General features: G+C 57.7%; 2 protein-coding genes across 7 annotated transcripts in view; one reads left to right on the plus strand and one right to left on the minus strand.

The window, feature by feature from the left end:
• Positions 1–2,841: 2,841 nt before the first annotated feature.
• On the plus strand, positions 2,842–10,315 carry COMP (cartilage oligomeric matrix protein). Its single transcript, XM_004688170.2, has 19 exons — positions 2,842–2,934; positions 3,194–3,279; positions 3,636–3,687; positions 4,136–4,305; positions 4,964–5,101; positions 5,348–5,422; positions 5,530–5,688; positions 5,775–5,879; positions 6,116–6,223; positions 6,371–6,530; positions 7,077–7,195; positions 7,374–7,426; positions 7,514–7,695; positions 7,812–7,990; positions 8,107–8,155; positions 8,452–8,648; positions 9,282–9,454; positions 9,848–9,987; positions 10,160–10,315. Exons 1-19 carry the CDS (start codon positions 2,856–2,858, stop codon positions 10,204–10,206), a joined length of 2,271 nt encoding a protein of 756 aa, XP_004688227.1. The 5' UTR covers positions 2,842–2,855; the 3' UTR covers positions 10,207–10,315.
• A 466-nt stretch (positions 10,316–10,781) lies between these two features.
• The window catches only part of CRTC1 (CREB regulated transcription coactivator 1), a 63,247-nt gene continuing 57,931 nt past the window's right edge, over positions 10,782–16,097 (minus strand). For all 6 annotated transcript variants that reach the window (XM_012729027.1, XM_004688602.2, XM_012729029.1 and 3 more), the window contains one exon: positions 10,782–15,513. In XM_012729027.1, coding sequence (XP_012584481.1) covers positions 15,302–15,513 — 212 coding nt within the window. In that variant the 3' untranslated portion in view covers positions 10,782–15,301. The remainder of the gene's footprint in view (positions 15,514–16,097) is intronic.

Consider the following 16,097-nt stretch of genomic DNA (forward strand, 5'->3'; position numbering starts at 1 on the left):
ATTTGACGGGGGTTGGAAATGGAGGTACAGAGAGATTGAGCCCTAGGCTACAAAGCAAGGCTGGGCCTGGCTGGGGGTGGGGGTGGAGGTCCAGTTTGTCCTCCTTGCTGTCTAAAGTATAATGGTGGGGGAATTACTATTATTATGTGATTACTGTTATTAATGATGTTACATTAATTTAAAGTTACTATTATTAATATTAGTGAAGATATATTAATTCTCAGGAGTAATAACAATGAGTCAAGACACCCTGCGTCATGGGGAGACCTTGCCTGTGGTTTCCATCACTGATTTGCTCACACGTCACCCTCCCGTTCTTTACCCAGAGCAGCAGCAGCAACATCTGTGGCCTCTCATAGTAGGTACAAAGTTTGTGTTTTCAGCACCCACTTCGATGGGAGTCTGGCAGCCAGTGACTGGGAAACATGTTCCACAGCTCCCCTTACCCGCCAGTCTCCCCAAACCCTTCAGCCTTCCCTCTTTGCATCAGCCCAGGCATCTGAGGACAACCCAAGCTGGGAGAAACAGAGCAAAACACAGACACTCCCAATGCCGGGGTTCAGGTCATCTCAACTTTCTCTGCCAGGAACACTCTACAAGGGCCCTAGGGGATGATCATACAGGCACCAACCAGGGAGGAAAGGGAGGACTTCCTAGAGGAGGGGAATGTTAAAGCCAGACCTTGGAAGTTAGAGGAAAGTAGAGGTATCCAGGATAAGTGGATCAGGAAGGCCATCGCCTGTGTTATTCTGTGATGTGGTGAGCATTGAAGGAAGCCACTACTTGGAAGGAGGATTTCAGAGTTGGAGGCGGGGGTGGGGGGTTGCCCTTCTCAAGACTTCTATTATCTGATCTGCAAATGGGGGTCTCTGTCTTTGCTAGGCCCTCTTCCTTCCCGTATTTTCCCATGGCCCAGCCATGAACATGGCCATGATGGTCCAAGTCACAGCCCTGTGTCCAAGGGCAGGGACCTGTCTTCCATGTGTTCTCTTTGCTCCAGGTCCTACTGGAGCTGTGGTTTTCCCAAGAATTTCAGCACCAACCTGGAGTAGGCCCCAGGTATGCTGGATGCCAAGGAAAACAGGAGGTGAGCTCATGGGTCGGCTACAGGCAGGTTATGGGCTTCATTAGAAATGCCCAGGCTGGAGCTGGCAGTTCCCACCGAATCTCTCCTGAGGCCCACCCCTCCTCATTCACCTTCCATGACTTCCCATTGCCTTCAGAAGACATCCAAGCCCTGTACCTTTGGGCTCATTGGGAGCCCAAGGTCTCTGCACCCTGAAATCATCCCATGCAGACAACCAGACATATTTCTGCCCCAGGGCCTTTGCACACACTGTTCCTGTATCTGAAATGCCCCATTTCTTTGCTTGGCTCCTAATTTTACTGGTCCCAGCTTGGTGTTCCCTCCTCTGGCAGCCCTCCCACACTTCCCCCACCCAGCCTGGGTCAGACACATCTTTAGAGCTCCTTCTACTGCCTGTGTGCTCCATCACAGTCCTGCCCCCTCTGGGTTATTTTGTAGCTGCCTCCCCACTCACTGGGCTCTCTATGAGGGACCAGACTGACTTGTTCACTCTGTGCCCCCAGGACCCTGCATTGTACATGAGCAAGTGCTCTGTGTACTTTTGTGGCATAAAAGAATGTGCCTGAAATTTCCCCCTCTCCAAGTTCCACACACTTTCTTTTGACAGAGCTGTCCTTACCTTTCCCTGTACTGATCTGAGTTCTCCTTTTCCTTTGGGTTTCACTCTTTCCTTGGTGACTTTTCTGCAGCTTCCCAGAACAGACTATGTAATGACTGTACCCTGGCTCTTCACAGTGGCCTTAGGTCAGTCAAGCCCCCAGTCTGAGCTTCAGTTTTCCCATCTATAGAACAGGACCTTTGAGCACAGAGCATGGGCTGGAAAAGATTAACTCCAGAATGTCAACTCAAGAGGACAACTGGGCTGAAAGGGACAATTTTTGCATAAGCAATAATTTTCACTTACTTTTATTGTACTGTATTACAAACTGTCCCACAGCAGCCGGAGGAGCTCAGAAAGTATGGCCCTACAAACAGAAAACCCACACTCTCCAGCTGGGAGTCTTCAACTTCCTCACCTGGAGATGCACACAATCACAGCCCACTGTTTGGATTGAGAAACTGAGGGCGTTCCCACCCAGGGGGGCCCACCCTACCAGCTAGAGACCCACCAGGAGGGAAGACCAGAAAGAGGGAGTCACTCGCAACACTGGGCTGGGGGGCAGGGGCATGAGCAGGGAGATGGAGGGTTCCTGCTGCCACCTGACCACTCATTTTCTTGTATCACCACTGTCATAGCTATTCCCTCCACTGTGCAGGGGGTTGGGGGAGGGTGGGACCCAAAGCACAAAGAAATCATTTGTTGGGTTTTGAAGCAAGTGAGGAGGGAGTGGAGGCCAGTCACCCTGCCCTAAGACAAGGCAAGGGTTGGAGATGGGTCCTAACCTATAGCCACTGTGAGTGAGCGCTGAGGGAGTCCGTCGGGGGTTGGGGATCGGCTCCTTCCCAGCTTTACCCCCGGGTAACATAGAGCAGGCTGTCAATAAATAAGTGAATGAGAGGGTTGGACTTTCTGGCTTAACTTTCTGCCCCCATCCACCTCTGAACAGGCTCCCGTGACTCAGTTTCCCCACAGGGTCCCGGTTCAGCAGCGTGGGCGGGGCCTTGAACACAGAGGCCAGAACAGTCTGTTTACCTTGCGGCTGGACGCTGGGCAGGGCCGCGGTGGGCCGTCCTCGGAGCCAGAGCCGGCAGCACCGCTGGGATAAATAGGCCTCACGGGCCTCGTGGGCGTCAGAGAGCTAGCAGCGTCCAGCTCCGCGCTGCCACCATGGTTCACGCCGTCGCCCGCGTTCTCTTGTTCACACTGGCCGCGCTCAGTGCGTCAGGCCAGGGCCAGCTCCCGCTAGGTGAGACGCACTCTCCCCCATGCCTTGCCCCACCCCAGTCCTCCCCCTCCCCCTCCCCCCCTCCACACACCCGCAACCAGACAGGAAGACCCACAGGAGGCCTGTGGGTCCTGGGGACTCGGGGGATTTTGACTGGGGAGTGCGGGGGGCCAGAGGCCCGAGGAATGGGGTGGGTGTCGGGAGTCCCTGACCCAGCGTCTGGGAATGGTGATGGGGTCCTCCGTTCCGGACGCCCCGTCAGCGCCCCCTGTCGACACAGGTGCAGATATAGCCCCGCAGATGCTGCGCGAACTGCAGGAAACAAACGCCGCGCTGCAGGACGTGCGGGAGCTGCTGCGGCAGCAGGTGAGGGATGGGCGTAGGGGCGGGGGGTGCGGAGAGCGGGGAGAGAGGCCTGACTGAAGGGAGGGGTCAGGAGGTACGGGAGAGTGAGGAGGGAGTCCTGGTACGTGGGGGCGGGGAGGGCGGGTCGGGGCTGGTGGAAAAGGTAACGGCGGCGGAGGAGAAAAAATGGGGGCTCTAGAAAACGGGCCCTAGGCATAGGGAATTCCGAGGGGGGGGGAATAAGGAAGTCTTTGGGGATATAAGTGTCTCTGGAGAAGGAAGAAAGGGACTGGGAGGGTAGAGAGTTGGTGAAGTGGAAATAGAGGGAGGCGGAGAGCGATGGAGCCCACTGACCACATCTGGCTTCTGCGCCGCAGGTCAAGGAGATCACGTTCCTGAAAAACACGGTGATGGAGTGTGACGCGTGCGGTGAGCGCGGCCGCGGCGGCAGAGGGAGTGCGGGCGGGAAAAGATGGGGAGCCAGAGCGGGGACAAGAGACGAGGCAAGACGGACGGACACTGACAGAGGCGAAGAGATTGGACGAGGAAAGGAGAAAAGACGAACTGGGAGGGGAAAGGGACGACAGGGTGGAAGGACACACAGAAAGAACGCGGGGCCGTGTGGGCGATGCCGGCAAGTAGAAAGAGAAGCGGAAAATCAACAGGCACAGAGATCCATTGACTGCAGAAACACGCGCGAAGTGCGCGATAGAGAGAGGGGTCTCCGAGCGCGCGGGACCTGGCCCGGCGCCAGCCACGCCCCCAGGCGGGGTCCTAGGACCGAGACTGGGTCGCCCTGGGCTCCGCCTCCGGGCGTGGCCCTGATCAGGCCCTCTTCGTTCTCCTCCCCCCCCACTGCCCCACCCCGGACCCCAAGGGATGCAGCCAGCTCGCACCCCGGGTGTGAGCGTGCGGCCGCTGCCCCAGTGCGTACCCGGTTCCTGCTTCCCCGGAGTGGCCTGCACCGAGACGACAAGCGGCGCGCGCTGCGGCCCCTGCCCCGCGGGCTTCACCGGCAACGGCTCGCACTGCGCGGACGTCAACGAGGTGCGACCCGCCCCGGCAATCCTCAACGCTTGTCCCCACACTTCCCACTTCCCTCACGACCTCCTCCTCCGCTGTGGGTGCTTTCCCGGAGGACCCCCTCACCACCGGGAGCGCACGTCCAGACGACCTCCCCACGGCGGGGGTGCACTTACCCCATCACCCATCCTTACGGTCAAGAGCACCTGACCCACCCACCCCCTCCATTACCACTGCCACCAGCCCCGACGACTCTCCTACCGCTGAGAGTGGTTCACCCCAGAGATTCCCCTCACCTGCGAGGATCACCAGTCCCAACAACCCTTCCACCACCGCGGGGTGCCTGTCCCGACAAGCCCCCCGTCGCCGGGTATGCACGCGCAGGAGACCACTTCCCCCCTCCTCTGGTGATGCCCACCTTCATAATTCCTCTGCCTGCCCATGAGCATCCAGCACCACCCTGTTCCACGAACAGATCCCTCCAGGCATACCCCTCTTTCCACCTGGTCATGCCCCTGTCCCCCTCAAGACAAAGTCACCACTGACCCCTGGAATGAAGGCTTCCACCCCACATGGCACAGCCTCACCAAGTGCTGGCTGATGGCCCAAGAAAACCCCTAAGGCTGCCTCTGGCGAAACCCGACTCCGCGGTCCTCTCACTCTCCGGGATCCTTCCTCCTAGTGCAACGCCCACCCCTGCTTCCCTCGTGTCCGCTGCATCAACACCAGTCCTGGCTTCCGCTGCGAGGCTTGCCCGCCAGGGTACAGTGGGCCCACCCACACGGGCGTAGGACTGGCCTTTGCCAAGGCCAACAAACAGGTGAGGGCCTTGGAGAGGGGGAGGGCCTTGGAGATGCTTGTTCAGTAAGGGAGTCCTCCAGTCTCTCTCCGACTAGTTCAGGCGGGAGAGGATGGGATGGAGAAAGAGTCCTTGTCAGAGATGATGGGGTTGGAGTGGGTGGAGGGGAAAGGGAGCAGGCGGAGAAGACTTGAGCTGGAAGCGAGGTGCACAGGTGTTTGAATGTGAGTGAGTGGGGGGGTGACCTCTGAGTTCCCGACTCCCTAGGTCTGTACGGATATTAACGAATGTGAGACCGGACAGCACAACTGCGTCCCCAACTCTATGTGCGTGAATACCCGGGTAAGAACGGATCGGAGAGGGAAGAGCGCGGAGAGTGGGAAGGAGGTGTGGGCAGGAGGCTCAAACTGGCAAACGGTCAAGGCTGAAAGCGTGCGGCCTCGGCGCAGGGCTCCTTCCAGTGCGGCCCGTGCCAGCCCGGTTTCGTGGGCGATCAGACATCCGGCTGCCATAGGCGAGCACAGCGCTCCTGCCCCGACGGCACACCCAGTCCGTGTCACGAGAAAGCCGACTGCGTCCTCGAGCGAGATGGCTCTCGGTCGTGCGTGGTCAGTGTGGGTGGACATGGAGGGAGCGAGGGAAGGGGTCGCCCGACACGACAGCGCCGGAATACCCACTCTTTTCCTACCAACAGTGTGCAGTCGGCTGGGCGGGCAATGGGCTCCTCTGCGGCCGCGACACGGATTTGGACGGGTTCCCGGACGAGAAGCTGCGCTGCTCGGAGCGCCAGTGCCGAAAGGTGGGCGGGACCGAATTGGCTGGGACCGGAGAGGGTGCGGGGCGACGTGGGCGGCGCTTGCGGAGGGGGCGTGGTCCAACTCGTATTGGGCGGGTCTGGTGCGAGAAACGGGGAGTCAGGCTGGGGCGAGGGGCTCTATAGTGAAGTCGGGCGGGGTCCGAGCGCGATGTGGGCGGGCCAGCACGAGCGGGGGCGGGGCTTCCCGCGAGACACCTCACGCCCGCCCTGCCCCCTAGGACAACTGCATGACGGTGCCCAACTCAGGGCAGGAGGACGTGGATCGTGATGGCATCGGAGACGCCTGCGACCCGGATGCCGACGGAGACGGGATCCTCAACGAGGAGGTGCGGCCAACTGGGGTGCTTCCGCTCAACTGCTGGATGTGGCCTGAGTGAGGGGCGCGACCCCCGAGGCTGGAGAAGTGAAAGGTGGGAACTTGGGGATGTTCTGGTTTGGGGGGGTGACCTTTGCCCCACCTGGCCTGCTCCTAGGACAACTGCCCGCTGGTGCGGAACCCAGACCAGCGCAATTCGGATGGCGACAAGTGGGGAGATGCCTGTGACAACTGCCGGTCTCAGAAGAACGATGACCAGAAGGACACTGATCGGGATGGCCGAGGCGACGCCTGTGACGATGACATCGACGGCGATCGTGAGAGGGAAAGGGGAGAGGGAAAGGCGGTTAGGTAAAGGAGGGCAAGGTGGGTACACGAGGGGTGGGATGGGAAGGGGTCCAGGCTCCTAGTGGGGAATGAAGGGGCTGCAACAGGGTGAAAGTCAGAAGGGGTGAGCTCAGGAGTCGTTGGGACCATGGATTATACATGGGCAGGTAGGAAATTGCAAGCTGCGACCCCACATGGAGGTGAATAGGCAGGGATAGTTGGAGGAAAGCAGGTGGTCTCTGTGGTAAATGCCACAAGAAGGAAGAGCAGAGACATGAGTCTGAGCCAGGGTGGTACTAGGGCATAGGGCCTTCAGGGTGGTGCAGTCCCAGGGCAAGGGGAGGGCTAGTTGAGGGCCAGTCCCCCTGGCAGGCTATCCATTTCTGTAATCTCAAGAAGCTGGGTTGCTGCTCCAAGTATTTGGTTTATCTTTGTAGCTGCTGAGAGCCAGGGGAGGGGGTGGACTCAGGACCTCCCCTAAAAGTCAGTCTGGTCCCACTTCCACTGTGGGTCTTGTTCACCCTTGCTTCCCAAAGGGATCCGAAATGTAGCTGACAACTGCCCCAGGGTGCCAAACTCAGACCAGAAAGACAGTGATGGTGATGGTGTAGGGGATGCCTGTGACAACTGTCCCCAGAAGAGCAATCCAGACCAGGTGAGGGCAAGTCAGACATCTGGGGCCAGACCATGGGATGAGTCCCAGGCAGGATTACAGGACTCTGGTTTGGTCTAAGCAGCCTTAGGGGGCATTCCTTGGGTAAGTGGGTGGGTGGAAGGCCTTTGAGTTTCTCTGCCCTGATCATGGACCCTGAATTGCCATTCCCACCCCCCAGAGGGATGTGGACCACGACTTTGTGGGAGATGCTTGTGACAGCGATCAAGATCAGTAAGGAGACTACCTGGGGTGGGTTGTAGACCCCAGTAGGCCACCCTCATGCCCTGGGAATCTCATTATCCCCTTCATCCACTCCAGGGATGGAGATGGGCACCAGGACTCGAGGGACAACTGCCCCACAGTGCCCAACAGTGCCCAGCAGGATTCAGACCATGATGGGCAGGGCGATGCCTGCGATGATGATGATGACAACGACAGGGTTCCAGACAGTCGGGACAATTGCCGTGTGGTGCCCAATCCAAACCAGGAGGACTCAGACAGTATGTTTGGGGCGGGTCCTACAAAGGAGACAGGGCCAGTGGTAGGTGGGCAGGGCTGGGCCCAGGGTAGGACCTAGTGCGGACCTCACCGCAGGCAATCGCCCACTTTTCCTCAGGGGACGGTGTAGGTGATGCGTGCCAGGGTGACTTTGATGCAGACAAGGTGGTGGACAAGATTGATGTGTGTCCGGAGAATGCTGAAGTCACTCTAACTGACTTTCGGGCCTTCCAGACTGTTGTGCTGGACCCTGAGGGCGATGCGCAGATAGACCCCAACTGGGTGGTACTCAACCAGGTGAAGGCGGGACTCATGTGGGAGGTGGGATGAGACCAAGATCCCTCTAAGTGGGGGATGAAGAGTCGAGGACACCCACAGCCGTTCTGAGGCCATTTTTCCTTTGACTCCATCAGGGGATGGAGATTGTGCAGACGATGAACAGCGATCCTGGTCTGGCTGTGGGTGAGACACAGGAAAGGGCAGGGCTTTGTGAGGGGTGGCTTGTAGGATGGACAACCCAGGGGCGGGACCGCGGTGGGCTTGGACTCAGAAAGTCTACGGGCTTAGAGGCTGAGTCGTTCTTGACTCTTGAGGGAGGGTTCAAGGCACTGGGGACTCAGGGGTGTAGCCGTACCTGGCCTCATGTTGGGAATGAGGCAGGAACAGATCTGGGACCCAGTGGTCATGGACTCTGGATATAAAGGTCCAGGTGCGAGCCAGGGCCCCATCGGGCAGAGGCTAGCATCTTTCTCCCCTAGGTTACACGGCCTTCAATGGCGTGGATTTCGAAGGCACATTCCATGTGAACACGGTCACGGATGATGATTACGCCGGCTTCATCTTTGGCTACCAAGACAGTTCCAGCTTCTACGTGGTCATGTGGAAGCAGATGGAGCAAACCTACTGGCAGGCTAATCCCTTCCGCGCAGTGGCTGAGCCTGGCATCCAGCTCAAGGTGTTCGGGCCCTACCTCTTTCCCTGGGCCCTCTAAGAGGCTCCAGTCTCTTCCTAGGACCAAACAGCTTTCAGTCCCCAGTTCCTCAGCATCATGCTGTGGACCACCCACCATTAATCCTCCCCTGGACTTCCCTGGCCCCAAATCCACCTGGTCCCACAGGTCCTCAAACAGTCTCCCAAAGTCACTCAATCTTCCTCTGAGTCCCAAAAATTTCTCAGAGCTCTAAACTTTCTCTTAGGCTCCAGACCTTCCTGCAGACCCTGTAGAACACAGTATATCACTGAAAATTCCTCAAATCCTCTGGACTCATTTTATCCCAGATATCCCCAAACTGTGTCTAGATTACTAAATCCCCCCTCCAACACCTTTCTAGCCCTTCAGACTGCAGACACACCCATGAACTTCCAAAAACTTTCATGAGTACCATATTCCCCTCCCCACATACACACACAAAACCCAACTGCAGACCTCCATGGAGTCCATAAAAGGCTTCCCCAGACTCCCATCTGGGTTCCTGAGGGCTTCGTGACACTCTCCATGACCTGCAGCTCCCTGCCTGTCCTGCCAAGTCTTTTGAGCTCTGGTGGCCTATGTGATGTCTGACACCTTTCTCATCCCTGGATGTGACAGGCCGTGAAGTCCTCCACAGGCCCTGGGGAGCAGCTTCGGAATGCTCTGTGGCACACAGGGGACACATCATCACAGGTTCGATTGCTGTGGAAGGACCCCCGCAATGTGGGCTGGAAGGACAAGACATCCTACCGCTGGTTCCTGCAGCACAGGCCCCAAGTGGGCTACATCAGGTGGGGAACCCCTATCCCTGCACCAGGGGACGGGCAACCTGGTTTGGGGGCCTGGGCCACCCTATCTGTAGAGTGGGAAAGACAAAGGCACTTAGAAAAAAGATCCATGTCTTCCAGCATACAGCAGGTCTTTAGCTACAAGGTTAAGGTCTCACCTACTGTCTCTGCTCTGTACTCTGCACTGCAGGATGTCAGAAGCTCTGCTCAGCACTGCTGCGTGCAACACTCTAGATGCCCACTCTCACACAGGGTGACTGAGGCTCTGCCTAGGAGCACCCCTCTGCTCTGAGTGGCCCAGCAAAAGGACAAGTGGCTACCACTCCCAGAGAGCAGGGTGGACTCTGGCTCTGAGTGTCTGGCCTGGGGCTCACCTCACTATCTGCCTTCCTACAGGGTGCGGTTCTATGAGGGCCCTGAGTTGGTGGCTGACAGCAATGTGGTCCTGGATACAACCATGCGGGGTGGCCGCCTAGGGGTCTTCTGTTTCTCACAGGAGAATATTATCTGGGCCAACCTGCGCTACCGCTGCAATGGTAAGGGGGAACACTGTCGAGGGGTAGGGAGACACACCACACCCTCACCCAGGCGCCCTGCCCCGACTTACCAGGGCCTAGTCCTGCCCCCTCTCCCACCTCATTTCCTCCCTCATGTCAGCTTGCTCCACTCATTGTCCCATATCCCTCACTAACCTCCCTCTTTCCACAGACACTATCCCTGAGGACTATGAGACCCAGCAGCGGCTGCGGGCCTAGAAATGTGAGAGGACCACCGGACACTGGCTGAGGATTCTGCACCAGCCTGGAAAGGCAGCCAATCTTGGGGGCAGGCAGGGGTTCAGACAGAATGAAATAAAGTACGTTTGGTGGGGTACCGGCTGTGATCCCTGCTCTGGGGAGATCATGGGAGATCAGGCTTCTGGGAGAAGAGGGGCAGGCCCAATACCTCAAAACCAGGCCTCAGAAAGTGAGGCCCTGCACTGACTGTCCCCACTCTTGGCAGGCTGGGCACAGTGCGGCTTAGCCAGATTTGGGAGATCCATATCTGCTGTTATATCCTACCCAGCCATGGTCAGGGGCCTGCACACCTACACTCCTGGAGCTTGGGCAGACAGACAGGTGAGGCTAGGGCAGGTCCCTCTCCCTCCACGCCTGAACAGCTGCCTGAGGGTACCACATCTGGTTGCCAGTTCTTTGTGTGTTAGGGGCTTGTAGGGGGCAATCTGTAAGTGTACATAGCTCCCTCCGGGTGCCCTCATGAAACCCATGCTTCCTCCCAGTTGGTAGGGGGGAAAAAGGGAGTAGGAGACAGAGACAAAAACATTGGATTTTTTTATTACGTTTCATTACAAAGGATGCAAAGGTACAAAGACAAAAGCGTCCACGTCAGAGAGGATGGGCAGGGGCCGGCCGAGAGGGCCCTGAGCTGCCCGCCCCCGCCCGCCGAGGGCGCCACACGAACGGTCCACGGGACATCCACAGCAGTATACATGCTGGGGCGGGGGGGCAGAGCCAGCCTGGGGACAGGGACACAGGCAGGACAGGGCAGGGCTTGGACCGGTGGGTTTGCATATATCAGTGGTGCCGCCAAGTCCCTCAGGGACAGTTTCCTTGGGTTGGGGGCAGAACACGGCGGGGCCAGTGACCTCCCTACGTCCCCTCCCAGGGTCTGATGATGAAAGCCACAGCTGTGGCCCCTTGTCCTCAGTGGACAAGAGGTCAGAGTGATAAGCTGGGCTGGGTAATAACTGCCCCAAAATTCCAGAAGCCGAACCCTGTGAGAAGGGGGCAACTCTCCACCCACACATGACACATGTTCCCTGGCTCCTCTGGACAGGGTATTTGGCTCACCAGGAGAGCAGCAAGCGGAGGGAGCTATCTGAAGCCAGCATCACCCTGACATCTGGTCCCTGCCACCCTTCCTGGGAAGATCCTGGGGCCCCAAAACCTGCAGATATGAGCCAATGACAAGAAGGAAACTGAGGCCCAGGCCACAAGGTTCCAAAATGAACAGTAGAAGAAACAGACCAGCTGTCTACTCACCCAGACCAGACTTCCCACTGTGAGCCAGGCCACACAGAGAAGGGTCTGGTGGCCTTGCAGGGGATCTAATACCCTTGACCTTGTGGCTTACATTCCACTGTCCCTGCCCAAGGCCTCTGATTATGACTCCCACAAAACTGAGGGAGGGTGACAGGTGTTGTTCATTTGTCTGGGGGGGGTGTTTAGGGCCCTTGGCAGAGTCCCCCCAATACCACCAGACCTTCTTTGGAAATGCAGAAACTCAGAATTCAGTTGAGAGTGCAGGGTAGATGGATGTTTGACTCTAAACCAGCTCAAGGTTGGAAATGGGCAGGTCTGGGGAAGGGAAGTGCTTTCCTATCCCCAGTCCCAAAAAGGCCTCATGCCTACTCCCATCTACCCAATCACAAACAGCCAGTCCCTGGCATACAGTCCCCAAACCCAGCACACATCGCTGGCAGGCCAGATGGACTTGGGGTCTCTTGCCCGCCACACAAAGGTCTTGGAGTGTGACAAAAGCCATCCTCCTCCCCTGCCCTCTATAACACATGGGCCACAAGATGGGATCCCTGGCTCAGTGTCTTCCCAGGCACTTGACTGCCTGAAGAAATCAGGCCAACATCAGAAACCTCCTTCCCAGGCAGGAAAATCCACAATTAGATGCAAGCAGAGGCTGCCACGGATGCCAGCATCCAAGGGGGGCTGGCTCAAGCACACCTGCTGGGCTAGCAGGAGACCTCTGGGTAGTGTCAGGGGAAAGGACATGGACACGCCAGCCTGCCCTCACCCTCAGGTATGGTCCTAGAAAGGCCCTGTGAGCCACAATGGGGGTAGGGGCTGAAAAACCACACTAAAAGCCCCTAATGCTATGAACTGTCCCCACAAAGGGGATGCTCTGGATGCTGCTGGCTGCAAGACCCCAACTTTTACTGAAGGGTTGACCTGTTCCCACTCCTTCCAGTGAGGGTGTCAGGGTCACCTGCCTCAAAGTGTTGGTGGGGAACTGAGAACACAGAGAGCAAGAAGGGCCCACAGAATGCCCCAAGAAGCACTGTAAGAATGGAGGTTGGCCTGGGTGTCCAGCTGGACAGCCCCCTTCTTCCCACATCAACTCTGAAAGCTGTGTGTGGGGGGTGTTCAGGGGCACAAACCCTCCTTTCCAGAGGACGAGGAGAAGAACTAGCCTCTGGGAGAAGAACTAGCCCCAGGCCCCATTCTCAGTCCTCAAGCCTTTGAGGCAGAACATACTCATTGCCCTCGGGACTAGAAGGACAGAGGTAAACTCAGGTAGCAGGGAACAGCTGGGCAGCTTACACTCTCTGAGGAAAGATTTGCACATATGAGGGTTCCCAGCCAAAGCCAGAAGCACTCCCACTGGAGACTGGGGGTGGGGACAGCCTGGCCACCCCTGACCTCATGTGGGCCAGGTATCCAGGCCTACCCAAGCGAGCAAGCAAGCGAGCGAGCTAGAACACAGGCGGCGGGTCTATATATACACGACTCGGGCCCAGCCGCCCCCACAGCACAGCTCGCCCGAAATCACAGTATTTCACACACAAGTCAAAGGGCCGAGTCCCTTAGGCTGTCTTGTTCCAGAAAGTCTTGGCAATTCAAAAATGTTTAGTAGAGAAGTGATATTTAAGAAAACAAAAACAAAAACAAAAAACAAAATTCCCTGTTGCAGACCCCAGAGACCTGCCCAGGGTCAGGAGGGGAGGGGCCCCTTTGGGGTACCGGGATGCCAAGCTGTTAGCTCCCAGCTAGACCCCTCCCTGGGAAATCTCTGTACCTACTGATAGACTGCCATGTTAATGCAATGTCACGGAGCTCCTGGAGAAGGAAAAGCCAGTCCCCTGCCTGTCTGCATGTAGACCTGGCAGGGGTGGAGGGGAAGGCTGGGAAGAGTGGGCTGACCAGGCTCTCACTCGAGTTCCCAATGCCTGCTTGAAAGTTTGCATCCAGGAAGGTTGCTTATAATTTTATTAAGGCCATTTTTTAAAAAAAGTTCTACATACAAGTCTAATGGTAATCAAACTCTTCTATGTACATGTAGTTTTCTTTAAAAAAAAAAAAAAAAGTCCTCACTCTTTGCCCCTGGTCCCTGCCAGGTAAGAAAATGGGCCCTCAACCTGGACGGACCAACATGGTGTCCCCCAGCCCAGACGGCAATGGGGGGGGCCAAGGGACTGAGGAGGGGTCTTCTCATATGGGTGGCCACCTGGCCATGTGCTAATAACAGCCTGGCCAAACTTCAACAGGGATGGTCTTGGGACCAAACATGACTCCCGGACAGAGGCGCAGCTCCCAAGACCCCAGCAGAGGCGGACTGAGAGGCCACGGAGAAATGCACCAAGCGCAGGTGCCAGCCCGCCCGGCAGGCAGGTTGAAACGGAGATTCCTATTCCAAAGCAGCCGGCAGAAAACGAAGCTGCCCTGCAGGGCCTGGGGGCACAGCGATGGCCCCTGTGATGGCAGACAACAGTCACCTAGGCCTCCTGGGGGTGAAAAGCACCTGGAAACCCGCCATGAAAAAACGCAGGTTGCTCTTTCCCTCATATCAGTCCTGCCAGGAGGAGCCAAAGGAGGGGTGATGAAGAAGACAAACCCCGGTTCTTGGGGCAGGCATGATGGGGCAGCCTTGCCTCTGGGGTGCCACAGGACAGAGAGGCCATACCCTGAAGGCTGGAGGTCACAGTCAGGAGGGCCAGGGAGAGTCAGGTCTTGCCAAGACCCTTAATAAAAGCCGTGGCTCCTCTCTGGACGCTGTTATGTGGCTGGAGAGGCGGTATCTCTGGCCACTCCACCTTCTGTCTGTTCCAGCCTAGCCCACCCCGCAGGCCCTTCTGTTTTAAGATAACTTGGAGCAAAACTCAGAAGGCTGGATTCGCGGCTCAGACCCGATGGGTAGCAAACGGCTTCCAGTGAGCTTAAAAAATATATAACATAGGATTTCCAGAATAAAAACATGCTCTCAGGCAAGTATTGGCTTGAAGGATTCAGGTACTTGTCTACAACCAAAATGTCAATACAAACCAAAAGGAACAAACATAAAAAAACAAAAAGCCCTGGCCACCCTCCCCACCCCCATTCCTTAAATAACAGTAAGGGGACACAGTACAGAGAAGGGAATGGCAACAGGGTTGTGAGACCCCAAAAGAACCCCTGCCTTCACGTGCAACCCCAGCAGGCCTTTAGCTGGCTGGGATGTTCCCAGAAAAGTGGCCGTGAGGGACGTGTTTTGGTGGCAAGGGGTGGCTGCTAGCGTACAGCCGGGGGCCGGGTGGCTGTCGGCATGCTCCTTCTCGCCCTCGCCCTTGCCTCCAGGGCGGATTCTACATCACGTGTGTGCTCAGAAATATAAAAGACAGCAGTCAAAATAGTGTTTATTTTGCTTGGTGCCACCCCCTATCGCAGGCGCCTTCTCCCTTCGGCAGGGTGGGGCTGGCTCTCCACCTAACCACAGGCTGGGGAAGGGGGGACGGGCGGGGGCTGGGACCAAGGAAGGCAGTGACAGCTGACAACAGTCGGAAAATGCACCTCCGCCAGCGGCGGCACGGCTCACGCGCCCCTGCCCACACACGTTCTGCATCTCACGGGGGACAACTTTTGGCCCAGGCAAGGGCAACAGCGAGCAGGGGGGTCCACGGGGGCGACGCGCAGCCTCGCAGGAGGCGGACGACCGGGGTGGGCAGGCGGGGGCGCTTGGCAGCATCGCAAGCTCAGAATGACAAGCGCGGCCGTGTGCAGGGACGGAGCGGCCGTCCCAGGGAGACACCGTCGGGACCACTGACCGGCGGGGTGGCAAATGCCTGGCGGGGCAGCGTGCTGCTCACAGCCGATCCATCCGGAAGGTGTCCTCAGTGGCCGGGTCAGCCAGGACCATGTCAGGGTCGTTGAGCATGTGCAGCCCATCCAGAGTGAGGGGGTCGATCTTGAGTTCGTCCAAGGGGAAATGGTTGTCCGAGTCGAAACTGACATCACCGACCCCGGCCAATGAGCTGGTCAGTTCTTTAGAGAGGCTGGGAGGAGACTCTCCTGTCACTGGAGATGGTGGGGCGGGGGTGAGTGGCAAAAGGCTCAGATGTGCCAGAGTGCCCTGCCCCCACTCCTGCAGCCCCGTGACCCCTATCAAGGGAGACACACTGGGGCCACCTACCCAGGGGGCTGTGCCGCAGGGGCCCTTGGAGATGTCTGGGGTATTTTCAGTTGACATGATGGGTTGTGGTGTTACTGGCGTCAGACGGATGCTGCTGTCTCCCACAGTGCACAGAATGGCACCGGCCCAGGGAACAAGTCAGTGCCAGGCTGAGGTCAGGGAGCCCTGGGATGGGGGCTACTGTGATAGATGGCAGGTGACGGGCTGGGAGCAAGGGCCGCTCCAGCTCTGCATGGTGCTCACTCTGCCACTGAGCAGCAGGCCGAGGCAGCTCTACGGGCTAGACGTTCCTCCTGAGGCTCAAGTTCGAACCTGACTGGCTCCCCTACTGGCAGTGAGATGCCGAGCCTTGGCTTTCTAGTCTGAGAAATGGCAGAAAGCCCTGCCCTGTTCTCTGTGGTTGTAGGGACCGTCACGGGGGCCTGGCTCTCCTCATGTGGCAGCCTCCACCCCTGGAGCAGCTGCCCCA

This window comes from Condylura cristata, unplaced genomic scaffold (assembly GCF_000260355.1).
Source record: "Condylura cristata isolate star-nosed mole 26May11 unplaced genomic scaffold, ConCri1.0 scaffold00024, whole genome shotgun sequence".
NCBI classification, from domain to species: Eukaryota; Metazoa; Chordata; class Mammalia; order Eulipotyphla; family Talpidae; genus Condylura; species Condylura cristata.